Here is a 13,165-nt window from a genome sequence, read left to right as displayed (position 1 = left end):
GCCATGTCTGACCCAGCTTAGTTAGAAATGCTACATCTAAAGAAATTGCAATCCCTCTGCACCAAATGCTCCAGAGACCTCAACATCATTACCACAATCAACAGAACATGGCTGGAGAGACATGTTCATAACCCAGAGAATGCCCATGCTCTGGAACAGACTTCCCATACATGTCAAGCAGAGCACCTCACTGGCCCTCTTCAAGAGAAATCTTGATGAGTGGATTTGAAATGGAAAGTTCACCCCCTGGGGATCACTCCAGTGGCTCTACTTGATAGAGGCACTGGGAACTAACGTCAGGCAGCATGATGCCAGAGCACTTCTGTGGGCTCGGCTTGTAAAGGCTCCAGGGTTATTAGCCTAGTACACACCTATGAACCTATGAACCAAAAGCTAGCTGGTTAACCTCTGCTGTCCCAGTGTCCTATATTAAAACATATATGTTTAATTCAGTTACAATATCTGTACATTTCTTTTCATTCCAGCAGGGTGCACTGTTGATGCATTTTAACACAAGCAAAACTCACAAATAGATTTTCAGCACAAGCATCTGTACAAATCAGTTTGATGTACAAATGACATATAATTATTTACAAAATACCAGCTAGCTGTGCTTGCATAACTCATACATCCACTGCCCTGTTTCTCCTCGCATGGTTGGCAGTACCTCCTATCGTCATGCTGTCTATGTCCCAGTGTAGGGATTTTGATGACAGATTACTAGTAAAAGACGAAAAAATGCACAAACCACCAAGAAAATTGTTGCACAAGCAGTATGCAGACAATGAGAGCTAGTGAGCCCTGAAATATTCCAATGCGCACTTTAAATCAAGCCAACACGTCCATTTCAGTACAGTTCAGTGCAAGAATGCTTTCTTTATTCAGACAAACAAGAAGGTGATAAGCACTTTCGTTCCAAAAATAAAAGCAGGAACTTCATCAGATACAAGGAAATTAAGGAAGTAAACTGTTTTAAATAGGAAATCTTACATGACATCACTTCCTGGATTAGTGAAAACCACTTGCAAGTCTGAAACAGTCTTCTGGAACAGAAGTCTGAAGTACTACACATAAATGTTTCAGCACAAAACAGTATAAATATCAAAATATAAAAATACATATAAAAACTGATTGTGCAAATGTCAGCACCCTAAACTATGTATTATAAACACAAAAATAAATATGTAAATATGTGTATATATAAAAATGCTTTTACGATGCTTTTGAAAAAAAATATATATGTATATAAAAACATATAAGAAAATATGCATACAGTTAAAAATCCATTAGGAACAAATTAATAAATCTCATGTACATATACATATGACAGGTATGAAGGCCATTAAAAAAAAACTTTTTGTACCATGTCCATATCTAAAGGGAATCTTTCACCTCTCAAGAGCCCTCAGTTTAAGCAGACTGCTTATGGAAAGGCTGTCATTTAAGCCTGGCCAATGAGTGTCATCAAGTCGTAATTGCCATAGCAACTCGTTTCTTTCGAGTACTTTTTCGGCTTTTTCCAGTTCTTACAATCCCCCCACCCATCCTATTTTAGCATCTTTTGAGAGAATTTTTGAACTCGATATTAGAAATTTGGGTAACAGGTTTAGAAACAATAGTTTCAGTAGTAATTTAACTAAAGAAGAGAGAGATGAGCTGAATTGTTTAAAACAACTATATGGCATCAGAATAATGAAACCAGATAAAGGGGGTGGGGTTGTCATTATGAGAACTGATGGCTATATCAACGAAATGAAATCTATCTTGGAGACAGATACTTAGTGTGAAACTTCCTTAAATGAGTTAAATGGCACATACAGTAGAATAAGGGGGTACATCCAGGACTTATTTATTGATGGTCTCATTTTAATCCACGAACTACAGTATCTGACAATGGAATTTCCAGTTACACCCACAATTTTTGGTTTGCCAAAACTCCATAAAAACATTCAACAACCACCCATGCGTCCCATTGTTGGTGCCCGGGGATCAGTCATGCACCTCTTAGCCAAATTTCTGGATACTGAATTGAAGAAGTTACTTTTGGATGAACCCCACTTATGTATTGATTCCTGGGACTTCTTAAGGAAAATCAATAACACTTGTTTTAGGTCTGACTTTTTATTTATTACAATTGATGTAGTAATTTACATTGTGTCTGGGAGGAATGGTTTTGTGATTATTTGTTTTCTAAGGGAATACACCAGGACAAAATCAATATCTATGAACAGCTTTTGGATATGGTGCTGAGAAGCAACTTTATCTTGTTCTACAATCAGTATTATTTACAAACACAAGGGGTTGCTATGGGTTCAGCATGTGCGGGGCTGTATGCCAATATCGTCATGTTGGAATGGGAAAAATGTACTTTGAAACAATCAACATATTTCTGATTCTGTCATACTTACATGAGGTATTTGGATGACATGTTTGTTTTATGGGAAGGTCCTAGAGACCAAATTGTTGAATTCATTAACTATATTAACAACTCAACCTCCTTTTTGAGGTTTACATATAGTGTTAATGCATATGAAATTTCCTATCTTGATGTTCTGTTAGAGAAAGAACTGGAACAACAGAGATTTTTGGCTGAAATTTTCAGAAAAGAAACCTATTCCAATAGTTTTCTGCATTTTGACAGCTGCCACCCATTCACTCAGAAACATGCAGTTATTAAGGGGCAATATGTGTGCAGCACGAATGGTGACAACTTGGATAGGTTTCACCATAGAATGCCTTAACTTAAAATAAATGGTTCTTGAGAAGAGGTTACCCCCCAATTTAATTGACAACATCATGAAGGAGATTAGTGAGAAAAGACAATGTGGGTATTTTGCCTCAATTTTGGGCACCCCTAATACTGACCATCCCGATTTGACTGGGTTGAACATAACTGAAACAGTCACGGACATTGTTGTGAATGATCAAACAATTGTCCATAACCAGGAAATATATAGGGGGCACCATTCCTCTGGGTCTGAAGTAACTAATTACCACACAAGTTTTTCAACTGTCTTCTCAAATGACGCATACAATATTAAAGATATTCTGTGTAAGAATTGGAATTTGTTGAGTAGTGACAGAATTTTTTAAAATCTTAGGAGAAATACCTGTGTGTGTTTTCAACTTTGTTTTAACTTGAAGAACATTTTCGAGCGTGATAATGATGGAATCTATAGGAATTGTCAGATGATTAAGTGCGGGGCATTTAAATTTTGCCCTTTCATTTTGGAAGTCAGTGAATGTGAAATTAATAGAACAAAAATAAAAATACCTGAGAGGTGTAGTTGTTTAACTGAAAGAGTGGTCTATTGTACTTTATGTTCCTTTTGCCCATGTTTTTCTGTGGGGAAGACGGAACGTAAGCTTAAAAATAGGATCAGCGAGCACCTTAGGAATATAAGGGATGCTAGTGAAGTGAATGCACTTGCTAGACACATTAGTGAGTACAACAATCATCAGTGCAAATTTGTAGTACTTGAAGTCCAAAAAAGACATAATGGGAGGCTGCCTGGCCATATTTACTCGAAAAAGCTGAGTTGCTATGGCAATTACGACTTGATGCCACTCATTGGCCAGGCTTAAATGACAGCCTTTCCATAAGCAGTCTGCTTAAATTGAGGGCTCTTGAGAGGTGAAGGATTCCCTTTAGATATGGATATAGTACAAAAATGTTTTTTTTTTTTAAATGGCCTTCATACCTGTTATATGTATATATACATGAAATTTATCCATCTGTTCCAAATGGATTTTAACTGTATGCATATTTTACTTATATGTTTTTATATACATATATATTTTTTTAAAAGCATTTTTATATGTACACATATTTACATATTTATTCTTGTGTTTATAATACATAGTTTAGGGTGCTGACATTTGCACAATCAGTTTTTATATGTATTTTTATATTTTGATATTTATACTGTTTTGTGCTGAAACATTTATGTGTAGTGTTTCAGACTACTGTTCCAGAAGACTGTTTCAGACTTGGGAGTGGTTTTCACTAATCCAGGAAGTGATGTCATGTAAGATTTCGTATTTAAAACAGTTTACTTCCGTAATTTCCTTGTATCTGATGAAGTTCCTGCTTTTATTTTTGGAACGAAAGCACTTATACCTTCTTGTTTGTCTGAATAAAGAAAGCATCTTTGTACTGAATTGTACTGAACTGGACGTGTTGGCTTGATTTAAAGCGCACATTGGAATATTTCAAGGCTCACTGGCTCTCATTGTCTGCATACTGCTTGTACGACGATTTTCTTGATTCCTGTCTGATATTCCTGAGAAGATTTTTCAATAGAGAACCCCATGGTTTCCCTGGCTGCATTATAGCGGGATGACCTTCTGCAGAAGCAATGACCCTCCAAGCTCCTGTTTGTGGTCTACCACCTTTAGGCAATGAATTTATGCATTCCTTTGCCAGTCACTCCTCACTATGCATAGGGAAATCATTGCCTAGGCTTGTCAGCTTGAGCATGGGTTCAGTCTTGACTTTGGGTGACTAGGATTGTCTTTTCTGTTGGGATGTTTCCCCTCCCTCAGGGTGCCCTGAAATGATGCATTGTAAGTTGACAGAGTCTTTTGGGGAGGCTGGGGCTAGCTGTGCTCCACATTCTTACACCTTCATGTAAGGTTGAGACCCACATTTATTGAGGATTTAGCTGTACTTTGGTGATGCTTTCCTTCTACATCCTTCACACACCAGTTATGAAAACCTTCAGCAGTGGTGTCAAGTCTCTTCTTGCCCTCTAGGTGGCACAGTAGTTAATAATTCTTCCTTTGTTTTGAGCAAGTCCAGACAGTTCGATTCTGTATGGAAACGTGTGGCCTTATATCAAAGTTTGACATTATGACTTTATGAATAGTAAAGAGGATTGGACTGTAAATGTAGGAAGTGATCAGAAACTAGTACTTTATGGTTCATTGTCTAGCTATAATGTGATCTGTTTACAAAACAATAGCACTGTTTACAGAATATAAAGTAACAGTGAACAACAGGCTGACACTGCGATTGACTTTAAATGTTTTACAGGTGTGGGTGGCTGACAGGAAAAATAAACGAATCCAAGCATTTAACAGCGTCACAGGAGAATGGCTGGGGTCCTGGAGCAATTGTTTTAAAGATGATGCTCCATATTCTGTCAGGTAACTGGAAAATCATTTCTTGTAGTTATCTGCTTGAAACAGTTTACCATTGACCTAGTAAAGCTGATTTTCATCATGTGTTTGCTGATATAGAGCTCCCTATTTCAGTATATGTGTATATGTTTATGTATTTTGACTCTAAGAAAGCAAAAATCACATTTATCTCCTTTGTTTTTATTTTTTTACTTATTCTATCATGTGTTAATCATAAAGTGGGGCTGGCCATCCTGGGCCCTTTTTAGCCGTAACAAGAGTCTTTAAGGCAGTTGTACATCACTGCAGAATTTATGGTGAAACATGTTTGCAGACCTACATGACGGAAATAAAGTGGTCTGATCACTAAAAAAAAAAAAATCTTAAGAACCTTATGCATCTATGTAAGCATACATACATTGATGCTATAAAAGAGTGCAGCAGTGCAGTCTTAAAATCTGACCGAGACCATAACGCAGGCAAGGCATTCATCTTTACATGTGAAATCTTTGCATTCTGCTATATTATTAAGAAGAGTACAAGGTGTATTTCAAGTCAGCAGGTACCTGGTTACTGTATATTGTTCCAAAGGTTGAAAAGGGCCTTTCTTTCCAAGGAAAAGATTGGCACACTGTTTGCAGCCATGACACCAGCATTTTAGGACCACTTGCTGTAGTGGTGTCATGGGTCTGTGTGCATTTTCTTGGCAAATGAGGGCAGAGGTCAAGAACTAAAACAGTTTCATTCCAGGTGTCTCTTGCACTGGACCAGATGTGTCCTTCTTACGAAGGTCTTCTAAAAATCTTGTTTCTGCACTTTTGGGAGTCGCACAATATCCCAGTGCCAGAGTTAGAGAGTATGTGTACCTCCATGGTCCCCTTTTCTTTACGGCTGTGTATATAGTTCAGATCTCCTAGTGAGTGTAATCAGAAAGTTCCTAGGTTCAGTGGTTAGGAAACCATGTGATTGCTGCTAGATGTGGAATTGCCTAAAGTCTTATTTTTTATATTGTTATAGTTTTATATTCAATGACTTTAGACATATTGAAAATAAGTATTGTGAACACACTTAGAGAAGTTGCCAAGAAATGTTTCCAAATTAGGAAACTTATAACTAGTAAGAATATGAAACTTGATGATATACTTATATGGGAATTGAAGTCTAGTGTGAAAAAGAAATCAGAAAGAATTAGACACAGAGGTCTGGAAATTTATATACAAAAGGAAAATGAAGAAAAGGTTTAACCTGATGAGCAACATGCACTACTTAAAACTCCTGTTGTCCACCATGGCAGTAAAACTTGATAATAAAATCAAAAAAAAAAAAAAAAAAAAAAGAATATAACATAAAACAAGCAGTCCTCAGTCTTCCGATAAGCACTTTCGGCAACTATGCCTTCCTCAGATCGTAAAAAAGGACTGTTCAGCTTTTGTATTTATAAGGCATCACAGCCATTCATCTGTGACACGCCCTTGTTGCAAACCAAAAGGAGGGCAGCTAGCAAAGAGGTATAATTTCCTTCATTATAATTAAAGGCACAGTACTTATTTTTACTATGAGGGTGTATGTAAGAAAACTAGTAGCTATGTATGTGAATACATGATATGAATGAAGCAACATTCAAGTAAGCTTGCTGATCATATTCCTTCTATTCCTAAGCGCAGGTTTTAATGGCACAGTGGTATTCAAGCCTGGTAATCTGTTCGCTCTTAAATTAATTATCCAGCATGTTTCCCTTAACTCTGTGCAATTATGAACATCGCTTCCTCTTGTGGTCTGACAAACTGCCTCTATGGAATTAAATACAAAGTGATGAGAAGGATACTGTACTATATGGGCTGCTAAGGCATTATTGGGATCTTTCTGTTTGATGTCCCTTAAATGTCTAAGGATACGTTCCTTAAGACGTTGATCTATTCTGCCAACATAGAAAGCACTACATTGGCAGCAAGTCGCTAAATATATAATGTGGGAACTAGTACAATCAGCATAAACATTAAAATTGTATTGTTACATGGAGTATGGATGCAGAAAAGTATTGGAGCTGTCAATGGAGTTGCAAGCTTTGCATCTCAGGCATTTGAAAGTGCCCTTTCTGTTAGAATTGGACCTATTTCTTTCAAAACTATCTTTGTTGCAAATGAGACGTTTCACATTCTTCTTATTCTTATATAGGAATCTGGGCTGTTCCTCTACAATGTCTTTTATTTTGTCATCAGTTGTCAATACTGGCCAAAACTTCCTAATAACTTCACATACTTGCTTATTGTCAGCAGTGTATGTTAACAAACATTTAAGTTGCTGTGATTGAGTTTTAAAATCCAGACTCTCATGATGACTCGATGTAGGTTCAGATAAGTAGGGACGTCCCTTTCCTCTCCTTAATTCCTGTAGATCATGCTTCAGTCTTAAATTCTTTCTTTTATAAGATCTTTTACTTAGATGCGTTTCAATATGTCTCTGTTCTGCTACAAATTCTTCATTCTCAGTACATAATCTTGAAATTCTTAAGATCTGATTCTCAAAAATATTATCAAAGATATGTCCTGGGTGCATACTCCCCCTATGCAGATAATGATTTCTCCAGGTTTCTTTTTTATGAATTCCTGTACTGATACCTCTACCAGGGTGTAGATGGATCTTTACATCCAGAAATTCTATGGTCTCCAAAGAGTGTTTGACCACAAACTTTAGAAAATCTGTGCTCTCGTTGACGAAGTTAACAAAAAGGTCCAGTTGTGTAGAGCTGCCTCTCCAAAGGATAAAGACATCATCCACAAAATGACTGAAGTACACTAGATATTGTTTCCAGGTACTAGGTAACATTTCATTGTGTTCCCACACAGCCAGAACCAAATTGGAGTAACTGTTTGTGCACGGGGTGCCCATAGCCACACCCCATGTCTGCAAATAGAAAGAGTCCCTATACATAAAGATGTTATTTTCCAATATGAGTTCCAACAAGGAACATATTGGTTCTGCTTCCATACTGTTCCTTGCTAAGAAAGATCTTATTGCCTGTAGACCATAGTCATTCGGAATCACTGTAAACAAACTCTTGATGTCCATTGTCACTAGTAGCAAATCTTCATATTTTTTAAGCCCCTTGGTAACTAAAAAAAGTTTTTCCAGAAAGTCTCCTGAGTCCTTCAATACAGTTCCTGCTAGTGGCAGGGCCTTCTTTGATTCATTCTCCACGTACATGGAAACAGGTTCAGTTACCCACCCCCTTCCAGAAACTGTGGGATGCAGGGGTGGGTCAACTGGATCCTTGTGAATTTTGGGGAGTCCGCTGATGTATGGAAACATAGGTTTGGGGCAATCAAAAAACTCATATAGTTCTTGTGAGATGTTTTTCTCTATCAATAGGTCATATAGATGGCTGCGAAAACGATCTACCTTAATCGTAGCTTCACTGTAACTTAGTCTCTTATACGTTTTTTCATCATCCAACATAGAGAGCATTTTGTGCCTGTACCATATGGCTTCCATCACCAATATACATCATCCCTTATCAGCAGGCTTGATGACGAAACTGTCTGTTTCCTTCAGCTGCTTCAGCATCTCATTCTCATTAGTGGTTAATTTGAAGAAACGTCCTTGTCCTTTGGTTGTGTTACCCCTTAGTTTGAAGATTTCATCTTCACATAATCTTAAGAACATCTCCCTTGGTGGAGGATTAGGGGGAACAAAGCACTTTAATGCAAGGTTCCTGCAAAACATTCTGATATCCATCACAAATTCACTAATATCAGATGGTAAGGCTAGAATAAAACTCAGGCCCTTGTCTAACAAGGAAATCATATCAGGGCTTAAAATCTTATTGGAAAGATTCACTACTAAACTTGATTCAGATCCAATTAAAGTGTAAGCTTCTTTATTTTCCATTCTTGACTCTGTGTTCTTTGAGTCCTGTAGTGGTTGAATTTGGAAAAAAACGGCAAGGGCCAATTTATCGGTGCATGCATTGCCCCTTCTTTTGGCCTAGTTGCTAAATTTGAGGCTAGGGGAGCATTCTTGTTGCCGGTTTCTGCACCCATAGTGGCTGTACTGCTAGACGCTTCTCTTGAATCTGTTTCTGATATTATAAAATTGGGGGTTGGTACTGATGAGTTAAGAATGGCAGGGTTGTGAATGGAGGGTTCCAGGTCAGTTAAACTGACATGAGTAATCACATCTTCTCCATTAGGTCTAGAAAAAGGTACCTTCTCCTTATATGATGATAAAGCTCCCCGCCCCTTACTATTGGATTCCTCTCTCGGCCATTCAAAAATTTGGCCTCTTACAAAATCCTGATGGTCACGGGCTAGCTTTTTAACCTTCTGCTGTCTTAGCTTAGCTTCCCTTCATAAGCATTCAAGTTGATCCGTAACTGTTCTAGGCTATTCAGATGCGAGTCGTGCAGCTCTAAGCTTTCCAGTTCAGTCTGCTTAGTTGATATGATTGCTGCCATCCTTTCCTCTTCCGGCTTGAAGAATTCTATCAGCAAGTTCATGTATTGTCGACTTGTTTCAAGATTTATAATTTGCCATTTTGCGAGCAGATCCGGATAAGTGTTCCCATATGAGGGTAAACACTTCACTCGCATACCTCGAGGTACAATTTGATGATGCAGGCACGCTTCCATATGGAAGCGTTGCCACTGCAGTCTTTTAAGCCGGTAAGCTGCATTCTCCACTTCCCGAAATATACAATTAAAGTTATTGTCTTGAACCGATGCAACAACTGTGGAAGCAGCTACATTACCCAAATTCAGATCTAGAAACGGGTTCAATAAGTCTCGTGATATATTAGAAATGTTGCATGTTCTAAGTTTATTGTTCAAGTTCAATTGCTGGTTCGCCATGTTCAGTGTAAGAAGCAAAAGCAGTCAATAGGTAAAAAACTTTCTTACACTGTGAAGGACAACAACGAGGGAAAAAAAGACAAACACTACTTAAAACTCCTGTTGTCTACCACGGCAGTAAAACTTGATAATAAAATCAAAACTTTAATAAAAAAAAAAAGAATATAACATAAAACAAGCAGTCCTCAGTCTTCCGATAAGTGCTTTCGGCAAATATGCCTTCCTCAGATCGTAAAAAAGGACTGTTCAGCTTTTGTATTTATAAGGCATCACAGCCATTCATCTGTGACACGCTCTTGTTGCAAACCAAAAGGAGGCCAGAACATGCAACATTTCTAATATATCGGGAGACTTATTGAACCCGCTTCTAGATCTGAAGTGTTTACCCTCATGTGGGAACACTTATCCGGATCTGCTCGCAAAATGGCAAATTATAAATCTTGAAACAAGTCGACAATACATGAACTTGCTGATAGAATTCTTCAAGCCGGAAGAGGAAAGGATGGCAGCAATCATATCAACTAAGCAGACTGAATTAGAAAGCTTAGAGCTGCATGACTCACATCTGAATAGCCTAGAGCAGTTACGGATCAACTTGAATGCTTATGAAGGGAAGCTAAGACAGCAGAAGGTTAAAAAGCTAGCCTGTGACCATCAGGATTTTGTAAGAGGCCAAATTTCTGAATGGCCGAGAGAGGAATCCAATAGTAAGGGGCGGGGAGCTTTATCATCATATAAGGAGAAGGTTACTTTTTCTAGACCTAATGGAGAAGATGTGATTACTCATGTTAGTTTAACTGACCTGGAACCCTCCATTCACAACCCTGCCATTCTTAACTCATCAGTACTGACCCCCAATTTTATAATATCAGAAACAGATTCAAGAGAAGTGTCTAGCAGTACAGCCACTATGGGTGCAGAAACCGGCAACAAGAATGCTCCCCTAGCCTCAAATTTAGCAACTAGGCCGAAAGAAGAAGGGGCAATGCATGCACCGATAAATTGGCCCTTGCCAGTTTTTTTCCAAATTCAACCACTACAGGACTCTAAGAACACAGAGTTAAGAATGGAAAAGAAAGAAGCTTACACTTTAATTGGATCTGAATCAAGTTTAGTAGTGAATCTTTCCAATAAGATTTTAAGCCCTGATATGATTTCCTTGTTAGACAAGGGCCTGGGTTTTATTCTAGCCTTACTGTCTGATATTAGTGAATTTGTGCTGGATATCAGAATGTTTTGCAGGAACCTTGCATTAAAGTGTATTTTTGGACAAGCTAATGACAGTAGACGGCTACCTTATAAAAAATTGAGCAGCTTTGTTCCCCCTAATCCTCCACCAGTGGAGATGTTCTTAAGATTATGTGAAGATGACATCTTCAAACTAAGGGGTAACACAACCAAAGGACAAGGACGTTTCTTCAACTTAACCACTAATGAGAATGAGATGCTGAAGCAGCTAAAGGAGACAGATAGATTGGTCATCAAGCCTGCTGATAAGGGATGATGTATATTGGTGATGGAAGCCATATGGTACAGGCACAAAATGCTCTCTATGTTGGATGATGAAAGAACATATAAGAGACTAAGTTACAGTGAAGCTACGACTAAGGTAGATCGTTTTCGCAGCCACCTATATAGGTTCATAGATTAGTAGGTTCATAGATTAGTACTACTAAACTGCCTGCCCTAGCATTTAATTTTTAGTTAAGCCGAGGCGATTAAACAAGACTCACTGTGGTGCACTCAAGTGCACCGACAAACAACACCGCCATATTAGGTATGACCTATTGATAGAGAAAAACATCTCACAAGAACTATATGAGTTCTTTGATTGCCCCAAACCTATGTTTCCATACATCAGCAGACTCCCCAAAATTCACAAGGATCCAGTTGACCCACCCCTATGTCCCATAGTTTCTGGAAGGGGATGGGTAACTGAACCTGTTTCCATGTACGTGGAGAATGAATTAAAGGAGGCCCTGCCACTAGCAGGAACTGTATTGGAGGACTCAGGAGACTTTCTGGAAAAACTTTTTTTAGTTACCAAGGGTCTTAAAAAATATGAAGATTTGCTACTAGTGACAATGGACATCAAGAGTTTGTTTACGGTGATTCCGAATGACTATGGTCTACAGGCAATAAGATCTTTCTTAGCAAGGAACAGTATGGAAGCAGAACCAATATGTTCCTTGTTGGAACTCGTATTGGAAAATAACATCTTTATGCATGGGGACTCTTTCTATTTGCAGACATGGGGTGTGGCTATGGGCACTCTGTGTGCAAATAGTTACTCCAATTTGGTTCTGGCTGTGTGGGAACACAATGAACTGTTACCTATACCTGGAAACAATATCTAGTGTACTACGGTCGTTTTGTGGATGATGTCTTTATCCTTTGGAGAGGCAGCTCTACACAATTGGACCTTTTTGTTAACTTCATGAACGAGAGCACAGACTTTCTAGAGTTTGTGGTCAAACACTCTTCGGAGACCATAGAATTTCTGGATGTAAAGATCCATCTACACCCTTGTAGAGGTATCAGTACAGCAATTCATAAAAAAGAAACCTGGAGAAATCATTATCTGCATAGGGGGAGTATGCACCCGTGACATATCTTTGATAACATCTTTGAGAATCAGATCTTAAGAACTTCAAGATTATGTACTGAGAATGAAGACTTTGTAGCAGAACAGAGAAATATTGAGACGCATCTAAGTAAAAGATCTTATAAAAGAAAGAATTTAAGACTGAAGCATGATCTACAGGAATTAAGGAGAGGAAAGGGACGTCCCTACTTCTCTGAACCTACATCGAGTCATCATGAGAGTCTGGATTTTAAAACTCAATCACAGCAACTTAAATGTTTGTTAACATACACTGCTGACAATAAGCAAGTATGTGAAGTTATTAGGAAGTTTTGGCCAGTATTGACAACTGATGACAAAATAAAAGACATTGTAGAGGAACAGCCCAGATTCCTATATAAGAACAAGAAGAATTTGAAATGTCTCATTTGCAACAAAGATGGTTTTGAAAGAAATAGGTCCAATTCTAACAGAAAGGGCACTTTCAAATGCCTGAGATGCAAAGCTTGCAACTCCATTGACAGCTCCAATACTTTTGTACATCCTTACTCCAGGCAACAGTACAATTTTAATGTTTATGCTGATTTTACTAGTTCCCACATTATATACTTAGC

At 38.1% G+C, this 13,165-nt stretch overlaps 1 protein-coding gene across 1 annotated transcript in view; it reads left to right on the top strand.

The window, feature by feature from the left end:
- NHLRC3 (NHL repeat containing 3) overlaps positions 1–13,165 on the top strand; it is a 244,191-nt gene that overhangs the window by 198,039 nt on the left and 32,987 nt on the right. Inside the window, exon 6 of the mRNA XM_044073162.1 lies at positions 5,036–5,148. Coding sequence (XP_043929097.1) covers positions 5,036–5,148 — 113 coding nt within the window. The remainder of the gene's footprint in view (positions 1–5,035; positions 5,149–13,165) is intronic.

The sequence above is a fragment of the Protopterus annectens genome, chromosome 5.part1 (genome assembly GCF_019279795.1).
Source record: "Protopterus annectens isolate FY-2018-M chromosome 5.part1, PAN1.0, whole genome shotgun sequence".
NCBI classification, from domain to species: Eukaryota; Metazoa; Chordata; order Ceratodontiformes; family Protopteridae; genus Protopterus; species Protopterus annectens.
This window is presented reverse-complemented; position numbering and strand designations above follow the sequence as displayed.